At 39.1% G+C, this 15,889-nt stretch overlaps 1 protein-coding gene across 1 annotated transcript in view; it reads left to right on the top strand.

The window, feature by feature from the left end:
• Positions 1-13,010: 13,010 nt before the first annotated feature.
• LOC124527231 (zinc finger protein 82-like) overlaps positions 13,011-15,889 on the top strand; it is a 37,906-nt gene continuing 35,027 nt past the window's right edge. Inside the window, exons 1-2 of the mRNA XM_047100442.1 lie at positions 13,011-13,178; positions 13,453-13,551. Of these exons, the coding sequence (XP_046956398.1) occupies positions 13,145-13,178; positions 13,453-13,551 (133 nt within the window). The 5' untranslated portion in view covers positions 13,011-13,144. The remainder of the gene's footprint in view (positions 13,179-13,452; positions 13,552-15,889) is intronic.

Below are 15,889 nucleotides of genomic sequence, written 5' to 3'. Positions count from 1 at the left end.
AGAGGGTTTTTTTTCCCTCTTGCTACTTTTAAAATTCTTTCTTTGTCTTTGACTTTAGATAGTTTTATTATAATGTTTCTTGGAGAAGATCATCTTGGATTGAAAATTTGGTAAGATTTATGAATTTTATAAACTTGGATGTTTAAATCTCTCCCCAGACTTGAGTAGTTCTCAGCTATTATTTTTTTAAATAAGTTTTCTGCCCCCTTCTCCCTCTCTCCTCTTTCTGGGACTCTGAGTGCATACACTGCTTCTCTTAATTGTATCTTATAGTTCACATAGGATTTGTTTGCTATTTTTCATTATTTTTTTCTTTGTTCTCCTCTGACTAGAAAAATTCAAATGGCCTGTCTTCCACTCTACAGATTCTTTCTTCTGGTTGATCTAATTTGCCATTTAAATTCTTATTGCATTTTTCATTTTATGCATTGTATTTTTCAGCTCCAGAAGTTCTTTTTGGTTCTTTATAATTTCCATTTCTCTTTTAAACTTATCATTTTGTTCATACATTGTTTTCCTGATTTTGTTAAATTGTCTTTCTGTGTTTTCTTGTAGTTCATCAAGTTTTCTTATAACAACTATTTTGAATTCTTTGTCAAGAAAATTTCATATTTCCATTTTTTTGTCTAGTTACTAGGAAATTATTGTGTTCCTTTGGTGGTCTCATGTTTCTTTCATTTTTCATGTTCTTTGAAATCTTTTCTTAAGTAAATTCTACTTGAACTCATGACACTGAGATCAAGAGTCACATGTTGTAGTGACTGAGCCATACAGGCACCCCTCATATTCCTTGAAATCTTGCATTGCTGTTTTCACATTAAAGAAATACTCATATCTCAAGTATTTACTGGTTAGATTTACATAAGAAATACTTTCCTTTTGCCCTGTTAGGGATTCTGAGCTTTGCTCAGACCTTTTCTGTGGATATGTCTACTCCACACTTCTTGTTCCCTTTTGTGGAGGAAATCTTAAAATTATATGCCTTCTATTGATCCTGCACTGTCAGGTTTGGTACTGACAGACTCCCTTTTGCTGTCCCTGCGTTGCTGCTGAGTGCCTAAGTCTGTGGTTTCTCCTAATTCTGCAGAATCAAGCTGGTTTTCTACGCATACTCAGTAGCCCTCTTCAGAGTCTCTCTCACCACTTTTTGGGGCATGCTCAAGGAACGGACCACAATGTACTGGTGTGTGTAGGTGAGGCACTTGAATCACTGGGAGGTGCCCATGAACCAGTTGAGATCCACAGGCAAGCATCTACCACAGTCACAGGTGGGATTCCTGATGGAGCCTGCATTGCAGTTAATAGGATCCACATCCCTTTGTGCCCCTGGTTGCTATTCTACCAGCCACTCCCTGTCTCCCAGCCACACTGCATACCTCAATATTCTGGATGGGATGAGAAAAAAATGTGGGTCTGGTTTTCAGCATTCTACATAGGTGGTGAAACTGGGTACTCACATGTTCCCTCATGGGAGAAATCAGGACAGACAAAATCCATCTTGGCATTGAGCTGTGCTGCTTTGGTGGAAAGGTAATGCAGGTAAAGTGAAACTGTCCCTTTTATTCTCTTCTATGATTCCAGTCTTGGCTTTTTTGTTGTTGGTGTTCCAATGGTATGCTAGTTTTTATGCTGGATTCCTGGACTTCCACAAATTGAATGCTGTCTTGTCCATTGGTAATTGGCTAAATTGTGTTATTTGGGAGCAAGATAGAAAAGAAAACTCTTACCATGTTAATGACATCACTACCTCTCGATGACTTTCTTGATTTTTTAAATGTTTGTTTATTTATTTTGAGAGAGAGAGAGAGAGAGAGAATATCCCAATCAGACTGCATGCTGTCAGTGCAGAGCTTATTCAGAAGTTACTTGGGAACTCAGCCAGGTGATCAAGGTTAACATCAACAGTGATAAGTCATGTTGATGGTATGTAAAGAGTGGCACTTTACCTTGCGGTCTTCCTCCCCAAAACATAGAACACCAGTATAATCATAAGAAGAACATCAGAAAATCCTAGTTACAGGACATTCTACAAAATTCATCCCCAGTGTTCCTTCAAACTGTCACTGAGTACAAAGTCTAAGAAACTCATACCCAAGAGGAGACATAATAACTAAAAGTATTGTGGTATCCTGGAACACACAAAAAAAGAACGTTATATTAAAAAGTTAAAAAAATGAATATATAAACTTCAGTTACTAATAACACATCAGTATTAATTCATCAGTTGTGACAAGCACACCATACTAATGTAAGATGTAAGTCATAGAGGAGACTAAGTGTGGTACACCTATAGAAAATATCTCTACTATTTTTTTAAAGTTTATTTATTTATTTTGAGAGAGAAAGAGAGAGAGCACTTGTGCGCAAGCAGGGGACCAGCAAAGAGAGGGAGAGAAAGAATCTCAAGCGGGCTCTGCACTGTCAGCGAGGAGCCTGATGTGTGGCTCAAACTCATGAACTGTGAGATTATGACCTGAGCTGATTCTGATGCTTAACTAACTGAGCCACCCAGGAGCCCTTCTCTCCTATTTTAAAATAAACTTTTGCTAAATCTAAAACTATTCTAAAATAAAGTTTATTTTTAAAAATTTTCTGAGAAAATTAACTACAAGTCTGGGGAGGTCAAAATGGCTAGATTTCCAGGGCACAGAACCAGACAGGAGGGAGCTGTGCATGTGCACACACACACACACACACACGCACTGCACAAGTAGTCCCTGTTCAGGCCAACCAGAGTGGAAAGCCTCATAATTTGTGGGGTATTGGGTAAAGTACTTAGGCAAGTTTTGCCTCACTAGAGAGGCAAATTTAGCTCTATACCAAATGATGTTTTGGCCCTAATAAACTTTATTAGAAATGTCATTTGAAAATATCCTCTTCCATTCAGTAGGTTGTCTTTTAGTTTTGTTGATTGTTTTCTTTGCTGTGCAGAAGCTCTTTATTAAAAAGATGTTTTAAAATATATTTTAGTTAGTTAACATGTAGTGCAATATTGGTTTCAGAAGTAGAATTCAGTGATTCATCACTCACATACAACACCCAGTGCTTTATTTTTTATTGTTTCCCTTGCCTTGGGAGAATGTATGTATAAAGAAGTTGCAGTGGCTAATGTCAGAGAAGTTACTGCCAGTTCTTTCTTCTAGGGTTTTTATGGTTTCTGGCCTCACATTGTGGTCTTTAATCCATTTTGAGTTTATTTTTGTGTATGGTGTAAGAAAGTGGCCCAGTTTCATTGATTTGCATGTTGCTGTCCAGTTCTCCCAGCACCATTTGTTGAAGAGACTATCTTTCCCATTGGAAAATCTTTCCTGCTTTGTCGAAGATTAATTGACCATATAGCTGTGGGTTCATTTCTGGATTTTCTTTTCTTTTCTATTGATATATTTGTCTATTTTATACTGTTTTGATTACTAAAGCTTTGTAGTATAACTTGAAACCTGGTATTGTGATGTCTCCAGCTTTTTCTTTTTCAAGATTTCTTTGGCTATTCAGGGTCTTTTGTGGTTCCATACCAATTTTAGGATGGTTTGTTTTTGACTCCAAGATTTCTGCTGAAAAGCCTGCTCATAACCGTATTGGGAATCCCTTATATGTAAAGTTTCTTTTGAGATTTTCTTTGATTTGACTTTTGACTATTTATCACGTGTCTCTGTGTGGTTCTCTTCATTTTATCCTACTTGGAATTTATTGAGCTTCTTGGATTTGTGGATCCATGTTGTTCCTCAAATTTGGGAAGTGTTTTATATTATTTTTTAAAATAATCTCTCTGCCCCATTCTTTCTTTCTTCTTCTGGGACTCCAATAGTAGAACATAAATTGGTCTACTTGATAGAGTCCCAAAAGTTCCTTAGGGTCTATTCATTTTTCCTTAATATTTTTCTTTTCCTCCTGAGATTCAATAATTTCAAATGTCTTCAAGTTTCCTAGTTCTTCTGCCTGTTTCAGTCTGCTATTGAATTTCTCAATTCAGCTATCTGTATTTTTCAGCAATAGATATTCTTTTTGGTTCTTCCTGTTATTTTATTTATTTATGTTATTTTATTTATTTTATTAATTTATTTTTTAACTAGGCTCTGTGCCCAACATGGGGCTTGAACTCATGACCCTGAGATCAAGAGTCACAGGCTTTACCACCTAAGCCAGCAGTACCCACCCCCCATGTAATTTAAAATGTCAACTTCCCAATAAAGCTCACCCCAACTTCTCTTTGGAGTGTTAGATATTCTATCATATTCCTCCACCCATAATCTCTTGCCACAGGTATCTGTGTGTCTGCAACTTTCACAAGCAATACTTGCTGTTTTCCAAAGCTTTTTCCAGGCTGAGATTCATGCTATTCCACTTTTGCCCCACCTGAGCTCCTAATCCAAAGAAACAGACCAATCCCTCAGCCAGCCCCCAGACTGGTTAGAATGTCACAAGTAAAATCTGGTTTGCTTCCTTCATTTTGATGGAGGAAATTGGGAACTGGGATTTTGTTTCCTTTAGACCACCCTACACTGCATCACACCGTAGAGGTGTTGAGACAAAAGTGAGCAAGGATGCCATGAAATTTCCTATTTTGAATGTGGCTTTTTGTTGATTGGGCATTTGCTTGATTGCTGTAGTCCATTGTTTTCCAGGGCTTCTATAAAATTATTTCAGGGGCACCTGGGTGGCTGCCTGTTGAGTATCTGACTCTTGGTTTAGGCTCAGATCATGATCTCCCAATTCGTGGGTTCAAGCTCCATGTCCAGCTCCGAGCTGACAGCATGGAGCCTGCTTGGTATTCTTTCCCTCTCTCTCTATGCCCCTTCCCCACTCGCTTACTCTCTCTCAAAAAAAAAGTTGTTTTTTTCAAAAAGTTTTTATTTATTTATTTTTAATTAAAAATGTTTTATTTATTTTTGAGAGAGAGAGAGAGAGAGAGAGAGAGAGCAAGTGGGGGAGAGGCACAGAGAGAGGAACATACAGAATCTGAATAAGGTTCCAGGCTCTGAACTGTCAGCAAAAAGCTTGATGTGGGGCTTGAACTTGTGAACTGTGAGATCATGGCCTGAGTGGAAGTCAGACGCTTAACCAACTGAGCCACCCAGGATCCCCTCAAAAATTTTTTTAAATGTTTATTCCTTTTTGAGAGAGAGAGAGAGACAGAGAGAGAATGAGCGGGGGAGGGGCAGAGAAAGAGGGAAACAGAGGATCTGAAACAGGCTCTGTGCAGACAGCAGACAGTCCATTGTGGGGCTGGAACTCATGAACTGTGAGATCATGACCTGAGTTGAAGTCAGATGCTCAACCAACTGAGCCACTCAAGCACCCCTCTCTCAAAATTAATAAACTAAAAAAAAATTATTTTAGCCAATGTACAGTTTTAAAAAATGTTTTCATGGGCAAAGAAGGCCTGGGGCTTCCTAGTCTGCCATCTTGCAAATCTCACTTCACTGTGGCCAGTATTATAGTCCCATTTATTTCAATGCTCACTAGTAGTTTGGATATGTGAACAAATTGGATATGTGAACACAGGCTTCAGGCCTTCCTCATGGTTTCTCAGCAGGAATCAAAATGAGGTGTGTTTTAATAGCACAAAATTACATTCAACCTATGTGTACTTGTACTACATCAAGATGGAAGCATTTACCTGCTATATTAATGCAATTAAAAGAAATGTAAAGCGATAGATTTTGTTTTGCAAAGCCATGGGTTAGCAATTCTGAAACTACTTTCTGTACATTCTGTCTCCCCACAAGATGCTTATTAGTAATTGTATAGTGGAGAAATCTGAAAGGCACTACCTTAACCAAATGATCAAAGTTGACAGTGCCTTAATGGGACAATGTGCCTCCTGATATAGGTGCATTAGAATTTTTTGTAGTATTCCTGCTAAAAATAATCTAAATTTAACACCAAGAAAACATTAGTGAAATCCAATTTGTCAATATTATGAAAATATAAAGAAATCATCAGGAAAACACTAACAATTTGTTGCCTCTCATTTAAAGTAAGGCCTGTCAGTGTGGTTTCTTTTCTCTTTTTTTTCCAGCCACATTGAGCTGTCCTGCAAGGGTACAGATGCACCGTGGGCAAAGGCCGTTATACAACCAGAACTGTATTTAACCAAAGCAAGAGAGCAGCCAGCAAGTTACAGGTGTACACAAGCGAGTATACAGGCTGATCATGTTAAGAAGGGAGAAGAGGGATGGCAGGTATAGAGCTATGATCAGTGCATCCGGCGTGGGACTGGGGAGACTTTCAACGTTTATTTATTTTTGGGACAGAGAGAGACAGAGCGTGAACGGGGAAGGGGCAGAGAGAGAGGGAGACACAGAATCGGAAACAGGCTCCAGGCTCCGAGCCATCAGCCCAGAGCCCGACGCGGGGCTCGAACTCACGGACCGCGAGATCGTGACCTGGCTGAAGTCGGACGCTTAACCGACTGCGCCACCCAGGCGCCCCTGGGGAGACTTTCAAAATCTGGGTAGGCGCTTATGAAACTACACAACTTCCCTGGTCCCGCAGACAGGTGCCTCTCTGGAGACTGCGGCCGCCCGGGGTCAGCCAGGCTCCAAGCCCCACGCACCTCCTGCCGCCCAGGACTACGCCTCCCGGCGGCCTCTGCGCCCGGCGCCCAGGACTACACTTCCCGGCGGCCCCCACTTCGGAAGCGGTTTCGTCCAGACCTGCCTTCCCGCCGCTGATTGGCTGCTACCGTCCACCGCCCGCGCGGCTGCTCTCGGAGGTGGTGTCGGTCCGCTTGTCCTGACGCCAGGTGTGGGGTGCAGGTTCCGGTTACAGTGGGTGTTGGCGGGCGGCTGACGGTGACTGTGCGCGTGTCTGGGAGCGGGAGGGGACGTACGAGGGGGCGATACGCAGAGGGGCGGGGCGTCCGGAGGTCAAGTGGGCACCGGCGGGCGTGCCTTGCTGGTGTGCCCGCCCTCCCGCTCCGTGAGCTGTGCCCGCTCTTTCCTTGCGCGGTGCTAAGGGCGGGGGCGGGGGAGGTCGGAACGTGCGGGAACCTGCGCGTATCTGAGCGTCTGCTGTATTAGGGGCTCTTAGTGTTCCTCGGAGTGCTTCTTCCAACTCATGGTGTTGATTTGTTACTATTGGTGATTTCCTCTACTTGCATTTTTATTGCATTCTTAGTCTTCCTCATTCGAATATACTGGACATACGATTGCACGAGTTGATGAATTTTTGCAACCCTAATACGCCTTGGCAATCAGCACTGAGACAGGGTGAAAAAAATAAAAGGATATTGCCAGCATTCCAGTTATCATACCCCCCTGCCCCGTTACTGTCAATAACCCTTTACAAAGAATTCCCTTGTCAAACCTTTGTAAAGGTTTCCTTTGAGATTGCCTTGGCTATTCACAGATCTTTGCACTTCTATAAGAATATTAGAATTGATTTGCTAATTTCATTAAAAAATTACTTTTTTAAAAATTGGGGTTGCTTTGAATCTACAAAGTTTTTTGAAAGAATTTACATCTACTCATAAGTACTCTAATCAATGAACATGGGATATATATATCGTTCAATAATATTCTGTTTTTTTTAATCTAGAGGTCTTAAGACTATTTTGATTTGTAACTAGCTATTTGATTTATTCTTATACTATTGAAAGTTACATCAGTTAAAATTTTGTGTTTCTGTTTAGTTGTTCTTGATTTATGGAAATTTATGGATTCTTTTTAAGTTGACCTTTTATCAATCTTGATAAAATCACTCAATTCTAGTAGCTTATCTATAGATTCTTTTAAGATTTTTTAATGTACACAATCATGTCATTTGTGACTAATGAGTTTAATTTCTTCCTTTTTAGTACTTATGCGTTTTATTTCTTTTTTCTTGCCCTGTTGTACTGGATCAGACCTCTAGTTGAAAGTCTTCTTTTTCGTAATTTTAAGGGGAATGCATTCAGATTTTTAGCTTTAATTGTGATTTTTGAGGGAGCATTTTAAGATTTGCTTTATCAGGTTAATGATAGTGTTCCCTTTGATTTCTGGTTTACTCAGTTTTTATCAAAATGTTGGATTTTGTCAGAATTTCTGCATGTATCCAGGGGATCATGTAATTTTCTCTTTTTTCTATTAATGAGGTGAGGTACACTGATTTTTAAGTAATATTATTACTATTTTAAGGTATTATTATTATTATTTAAAGTAAGTTCATGCTCAACATGGGGCTTGAACTCAGGACCTGAGTTCACGATCAGGAGTCACATGCTCCACTGACTGAACCAGCCTGGCACTCAAAGTACATTGATTTTCAAGTGTCAGACATCTCTTACATTTTTCACATAAGCTCCACTTGGGTATGATATATAGGTATGATTTTTATATATTACTGCTACTTTCTTTGAGATTTTGCAGCTTTGTTCATGGGAGAGATTGGTCTGTAGTTGCCATTTCTTCCTTGTTAGGTTTTGATATTAAGATTACACTTACCACTTAGAAAGAATTTAAGATTGGTGTCACTTCTTTCTTAAATGTTTGGAGGAAGTCATCAGTTAAGTCATCTGGGCCTTAGTTTTCTTTGTGGGAATTTTAAAAGACTGATTTCTTTAATATGTCACTGAATATTCCTATTTTCTACTTGTGGTAGCTTTGATAAGTTGCATTTATTGAGAAACTTACACATTTCATTCAAATACATTTTTTACATGCATTAAGGTTGTTAATAATATATATGTTTTTAAGTATCTGTAGGATTATTATCCCTGTTATCATCTCTGTTTCTCTTATTTTGTTGTTGTTGGTTGGCCTGTTAGGGGCTTATAAATGTTTTTCACTCTTTGTAAAGCAGCAACATTTTGATTTTGTTGCCTTTGCTTTCTGTTTCACTGATAGCCTCCCTTGTCTTTATTATAATTAATTTTTCTTTAGGTTTGGTTTGCTCTTCCTTTTCTAGTTTTCTGAGATGAACACTTAAACGCTTCGTTTTTAGCCTTCTTTTCCTTAAGAAGGCTGTAGATTTTCTTTAAGACTTTAAGGCTATAACTTTTTCTCTGTGCACTACTTTCAGCACATCACACAAGTTTTGATCTGTCATACATCAGTATTTTTCAGTTAATTATACTAATTTGTAGTTTGATTTCTTCTTCGATTCATGGATATTTGTAAATATATTGTTCAACATTCAGGTAGTTGGGGATTTTCTGGTGGCTTTTTGTTAGACTTTTAGCTTTGTTCTGTGAGGTCAGTATCATTTGAATGATTTCCTTGTTGAAAATTATGTAGCCTTTCTTTACAGCACAGGATATAGCCAATTTTGGAAAAATTTCCAGTGTGTTTGAAAAGAATGTGAATTCTGTCATTTGATTGTAGAATTCTATATGTCACAATAACTTTGTTAGTTATATCAGTCAGATATTCTTTAACCAATACTGATTTTTTCCTACTTGTTATGTTAACTGTAGAGAGGGATGTGTTAAAGCTCTCACTATCTTTGCATTTTTGTCTTACTGGTTTGCTTGTCTGTTTTTGCCTTCTATATTTTGAAGTTGTGTTATTGAGTAGATAGAGGCGTAGAATTTTGATTTTCCTGTTGTGCTGACATCTATAATAAAGATGAAATATTCCTGTTTAAGGCAAGAATAACTAATAGACTTAAAGCCTATTTTGTTTGATATTACTGTAGTTCTACCTGCTGTCCTTTGGTTAGTATTCACATGCTATGTCTTTTTCTATTCTTTTACTTTCAGTCTTTTTCTACCTCATATTTGAAGGGTGTCTTTTGTAAACAGCATGGAGTTGTATTTTGTTATTAAATATGCTCCAACAAGTTTAGTCTTTTCTTAGTTTGTGTTAGTTTACGTTAAATGTAATTACTTACACAGTTGGGTTTATGTCTGTTTTGTTGTTACTTGTTTTTTCCACTTAGTACATGTTTTTAAGTTTATTTATTTTGAGAGAAAGAAAGAGTGAGCAGTGGAGGCACAAAGAGAGAGGGAAAATCAGAAGCAGGTTCTGTGCTGCCAGGGCAGGAACCTGATATGGGGCTTGAGCTTATGTGAGATCATGACCTGAGCCAAAATCCAGAGTCAGACGCTTAACTGACTGAGCCATCCAGGTGCCCCTAGTTCATCTTTATGTTCTCTTTTGTCTTATTTTGGGTTAATTGAATTTTGTGTCTTTCCATTTTTTCCTTCCATCATACATTCATGTATGTTTGTTTTAGTGTTCTTGCACTAGAGATTGCAAAATGCATCATTGATGCTTTATAGCATAATACAAATTATTATTTTTACAATTTCCCAGTGGTGCTAGAATTTTAGAACTTTTAAAACTGCATTTGCCAATTTCATCCTGTCTCTCCATCCCCTCCAGTATTTCTTGGTAATGGATTTTAATTCTACATGTACCTTTTTTTAATTAAAAATTTTTTATTTTAGAGAGAGAGTGCATGCGTGGAGGACAGGGTAAGAGGGAGAGAGAGAATCTTAAGCAGGCTCCACACTCAGCACAGAGCCCAACATGGGGTCTGACCCTGGGATCATCACCTGAACTGAAATGAAGAGTCAGATGCTCAACCAACTGAGCCACCCAGGCGTCCCGATTCTATACGTATTTAAATATGAATTTTTTTTCCTGGTTAATGTTCATTGAAATTTACCCCTATACTTATTCATCTTTTATGTTTTTATTCATTCTCATGTTTTCAGTGAGGATTCTTTCCCTTCTGCCAGGTGAACCCATAAAACTTTTCTTCATATGGGTTTGGATTAGGAGTTGACAGAATATAGGAAGCTCTCAGCACTAATACATGATAATAGGGCCTTTATAGTAGGCAGTTTAGCAATTTTTGTGTAAAAATTTGAACTACACACCCTACAACTTGACTCATGGATATTATCATACAGATTTGTTTGTGCATGTGAAATAAAATATAAAATAGATAGTGATGGTTTATAAATAATCTAAATATTGATTATTAGGCAGCTAGTTAAAACATTGTGGGTCATGGGATGCCTGGGTGGCTCAGTTGGTTAAGAATCCAGGTTTGGCTCAGGTCATGATCTCACAGTTTGTGAGTTCAAGCCCCATGTCAGGCTCTGTGCTGACAGCTTGGAGCCTGGAACGTGCTTCGGATTCTGTATCTCCCTCTTTCTGCTCCTCCCCTGCTTGTGTTCTGTCTCTCTCTCAGAAATAAACAGTTTAAAAAATTGTGGGTCATTCTTAAGATGGATTATTTTTTTTAAGTTTAGTTTTTTTAAAAAAAATTTTTTAATGTTTATTTATTTTTGAGAGAGACAGAGACAGAATGCAAGTGTGTTAGGGGCAGAGAGAGAGGGAGACACAGAATCGGAAGCAGGCTCCAGGCTCTGAGCCGTCTGCACAGAGCCCATTGTGGGGCTCGAACTCGAGCCGTGAGATCATGACGCCAGCTGAAGTCGGACGCTCAAGCGACTGAACCACCAGGCACCCCTTAAGTTTAGTTTTGAGAGAGAGAGAGAAAATGGACGAGTGGGGGAAGGGGAGAGAGAGAGAGAGAGAGAGAGAGAGAGAGAGAGAGAGAGAGAGAGAGAGAGAGAGAGAGAAAAAATATCCTGAGCAGGCTCTTTGCTATTAGCATAGAGCCTGACGCAAGCCTCAAACTCACGAACTAGGGCATCATGACCTGAGCTGAAGTGAGAGACGCTTAACCGACTGAGCCACCCAGGTACCCCAAGATGGATTATTTAATATCTCAAGAATAAAGGAGCTCTTAATGCATTACTATAAAATGATCTCTAAAGTATATGGTTAATTAAAAATAAGGCAAAAGGAGGTACTTCCACATATTGTAATGAGACATAGGACAGTCTGACCAACCTGTTAGTGAAAACAATGGTAAGTTATAGGTACTATATAAAAATAATCACTGAGAGATTTTAAAGAGAGTTCAAAACAAAAGTCTAGAAACTTGAATGTTCAAGAAGCCTCCTTTAGTAGGTTAGAATGGAGACATTTTATTATAGCACCTGAATAGTATTGTTCTTCTTGCTGTAGCAGCGTCTGCAGTCTCTGGGCTCTTGTTACCATGCCTGTGGGCGGTGGGGATGGGGAGAACAGGGCATTGTGATACACAGTTTGACTTCTCTGAGGAAAGCCTGTGTGTCCTGCCTTCTTTGTATTCAGCTCTGCCCTCTCAGGACAGTCACTGAGAGGACAGATCATTCTTGGAATTCTGAAAACTGTGGCTCATGTGAGTTGGAATTATCACTTTCTGTATTTATATCGGGTCCTATGTTTTTATTGTCTGTCATGAAAGTTGCTCCTGGGATGTCCTCCAGGAATCTGCTCCCAGACCCACTCTTGTGAGTGCCTTCCCTAAGTCCTCTCCTCCCAGCCGGTTCTTGAGTGTACCATGAACAGTCTTAGACCTTTCTCACGTGGTTAGTTTTCAGTCAGGAATGCGGATGGAGCACATTTTCCCAAGGGAAATATTAAAGATGCCTGTCACAAAACCATGGCTTAATAAGGCTGTGACAAACCACATCCTTGTCGATACAAAGTTTTGATCTGTTTCAGGGAGGTTTTAAATTAGACATAATGGTATAACTAGATAATAACTTTCCATCTATGAATTCCTTCAGAGTTTGGGCAAACCTAAGTGTCTAAAATATAAAATATAAGAATGGTCAAGTCAGTTATAAGATACACGATTTGTCTTATATAGCAGGAGAAAAATGCTTGTGATCTCCCGACATAACGATGAAATAGTCCTTAGACTGTTTCTTTCTTAAATTATTATATCACATGCAAATTGTGCTTTCAAAGAGAGAAATATGATCTGAGGTACACATAGGATGGATGGAGGCCACAAGTTTTTCTTAGTCAAGCTGCGTATTTTCTGCTACTTCACTTACTGGGGAAACTCCATTTTACAGTATTTGTTCACTTCAAGCCCTTCCGTCTGAAGGTGGCTTGTTTCTCCAATGAGCGGGAGGGAGGGTAGCGGCTCCCGACCTGCTAGACGTGTGCTGTAGCCCCAGCCTGAGTCTCCTCCTTTCTCTGATGACTCTCCATTTCCCTTTCCATGTTGAAAAATTGCCTTTAACTTCATCAGTGATGGATATATTGACTTTTTTCAGGGGTTGGCAGTATTCAAGGACGTGGCGATAGACTTCACCCAGGGAGAGTGGAACTACCTGGGTGCTGCACAAAAGGACTTACCCAGAGACGTGATGTTGGAAAACTACCACAACCTGGTCTCTGTCGGTAAGGACGTTTACTTGCAGATCATTCGGTATTTGCCTTGTGGAATTTCTGCCTCTTTCCATGTGGATTTCTGGATTGTCTGAATTCTGTTTCCTGCTACTGAGGGAATAATCTGCACTCTCTGGTTTTGGGGAAGACGTCTCTGTCACACACTGTTCTTCAGGAGACCTTCACCCTCCTTGTTATTCTTGTTATTATCTTCTTCAATGACCACAGCTGGACTTGAATTCTGCCATACCTGTAGGTTGATCCTATTTCTTTTCCTTTCTTGAAGTAGGACTTTCCAGATCTAAGCCAGATGTGATCTCCTTATTGGAGCAAGAGAAGCAGCCTTGGATGGTTACAAAGGCCATGACAGGTGGACCTTGCCCAGGTGAGTGAGAGCTCATTGACAGAGAGAGGCCTTGGCAGCCCAGGTGGCCTTGCCCTGCGGCAGTTACCACCTTTGATATTTTTATTGGGAAGTGCCCTTCCAAGGACTGAGGCCTGACAAGGGAGAGAAGGCCTGAGTCATAGAAAAGTAGCTTTGTTTCTCTCCCTTCTCAGAAACGTAGGTGCCCCCCTTCCCCATGACCAGCAATCTTTTCCTTATATGTGCAATCTAATTCTTTTCCAGCTTCCCCTTGTCATTTAAACTTGTGTAAGTATTGTCACTTCTGAACAATATTTCTTAAAAACCCCTATTTTACCTTTTTTTCAATGACTTGATCCCTCTTTGAGAAGTTTCTCCTTTTTTCAGTAATTCATGCTTTATTCATTCACTCTTATCCAAAATGTATTGATGTTTAATTTATGCAAGCCTCATTTCAGAACTTGAGGGAATTACAGTGAGTAAATTATTATTATTTTTTTATTGATGTATAGTTGACACACACCATTACGTTAGTTTCAGGTGTACAGTGTAGTGATTTGACACATCTGTCCCTTATGCTGTGCTCACCATAAGTGCAGCTGCTGTCTGTCCCCACATTACTGTGTTCTCTATGCTGTGCCTCTCATCCTGTAACTTACTCATTCCATCACTGGAAGTCTATGCCGCCCATGTTCCTCCCTGCCCCCCAGCAACCACCAGTTCTCTACATTTATGGGTCTGGTCTGCTATGTTTCTATGTTTTGTTTTTTTATTCATTTGTTTCTTACTTTCCATGTATAAGCGATATTATATGGTATTTTTTTTTCCTTCTGACTTATTCTGCTTAATATACCGTCTAGGTTCATCTATGTTGTTGCAGATGGCAAAATTTCACTCTTGGTGTGGCTGAGTAATATTCCATTGTATGTTCACCACATCTTCTTTATCCGTTCCTCTATGGATGGACACTTGGGTTGCTTTCATATCTTGGCTATTGTAAATAATGATGCAGTAAACATGAAGGGTGCATGTATCTTTTCGAATTAGTGTGTTCATTTTCTTTGGGTAAATACCCAGCAGTGTAATAACTAGATTGTATGGTAGTTCTGTTTTTAATTTTTGGAGGAATCTTCATACTGTTTTCCACAGTGGCTACACCAATTTACTTTCCTGCCAACAGTGCATAAGGGCTCCTTTCTTCCACATCTTCACTAACACTGTTATTTCTTGTCTTTTTAACACAAGCCATTCTGACAGGGGTAAGGTGATATCTCATTGTGGTTTTGATTTGCATTTTCCTGATGATTGGTGATGTTGAGCATCTTTTCATGTATCTTTTGGCCATCTGTATGTCTTTGGAAAAATATCTATTCAGGTCCTTTGCCCATTTTTTTTAATTTTTAAATTTAGGTTTGTTTTTGTTTTTTTGGTGTTGAGTTGTATATGTTCTTTGCATTTTTTTGGATATTAACTCTTATCAGATATACCATTTGCAAATATCTTCTCCCATTCAGTAGGCTGCCTTTTCATTTTGTTGATGGTTTTCTTTGCTGTGTAAAAGCTTTTTATTAAAAAAAATTTTTTTAAAGCATTCATTTTTTTGAGAGACAGAGTGTGAGTGGGGGAGGGGCAGAGAGAGAGAGAGAGAGAGAGAGAGAGAGAGACAGAGACAGAGACACAGAATCCAAAGCAGGCTCCAGGCTCTGAGCTGTCAGCACAGAGCTCGACGTGGGGCTCGAACTCATGGACTGCGAGATCATGACCTGAGCCAAAGTTGGATGCTTAAGTGACTGAGCCACCCAGGCGCCCCAAAAGCTTTTTATTTTGGTTTCATTTTGCCTTTGTTTCCCTTGTCTTAGGAGACATAGCTAAAAAAATGTTGCTAAGGCTGATGTCAAACAGATTACTGCCTATATTTTCTTCTAGGAATTTTATAGTTTCAGGTCTCACATTTAGATCTTTAATCCATTTGAATTTATTTTTGTATATGGTGTATCAAAGTGGTCCAGTTTCATTCTTTGGATTGTAGCTGTCCAGTTTTCCCCCCACCATTTATTGAAGAGACTGTCTTTTCCTCATTGTATATTCTTACCTACTTTGTTGTAGATTAATTGACCATAAAAGTGTGGGTTTATTTTTAAGCTTCTGTTCTGTTTTATGTATCTATTTTTGTGCTAGTACCATACTGTTTTGATTAATATCTCTTTGTAGTGTATCTTGCAATATGTGGTTCTGATACTTCCAATTTTGTTCTTCTTTTTCAGTATTCCTGTGGCTATTTGGATTTCTTTGGGGGTTCCGTAAAATTTTTGTATTATTTGTTCTATATCTGTGAGTAATACTTTTGGTATTTTGATGG

This window comes from Lynx rufus, unplaced genomic scaffold (assembly GCF_022079265.1).
Source record: "Lynx rufus isolate CCGP_SWC_20201006 ecotype Redwood Valley unplaced genomic scaffold, mLynRuf1.p SCAF_10, whole genome shotgun sequence".
Taxonomy (NCBI): Eukaryota; Metazoa; Chordata; class Mammalia; order Carnivora; family Felidae; genus Lynx; species Lynx rufus.
This window is presented reverse-complemented; position numbering and strand designations above follow the sequence as displayed.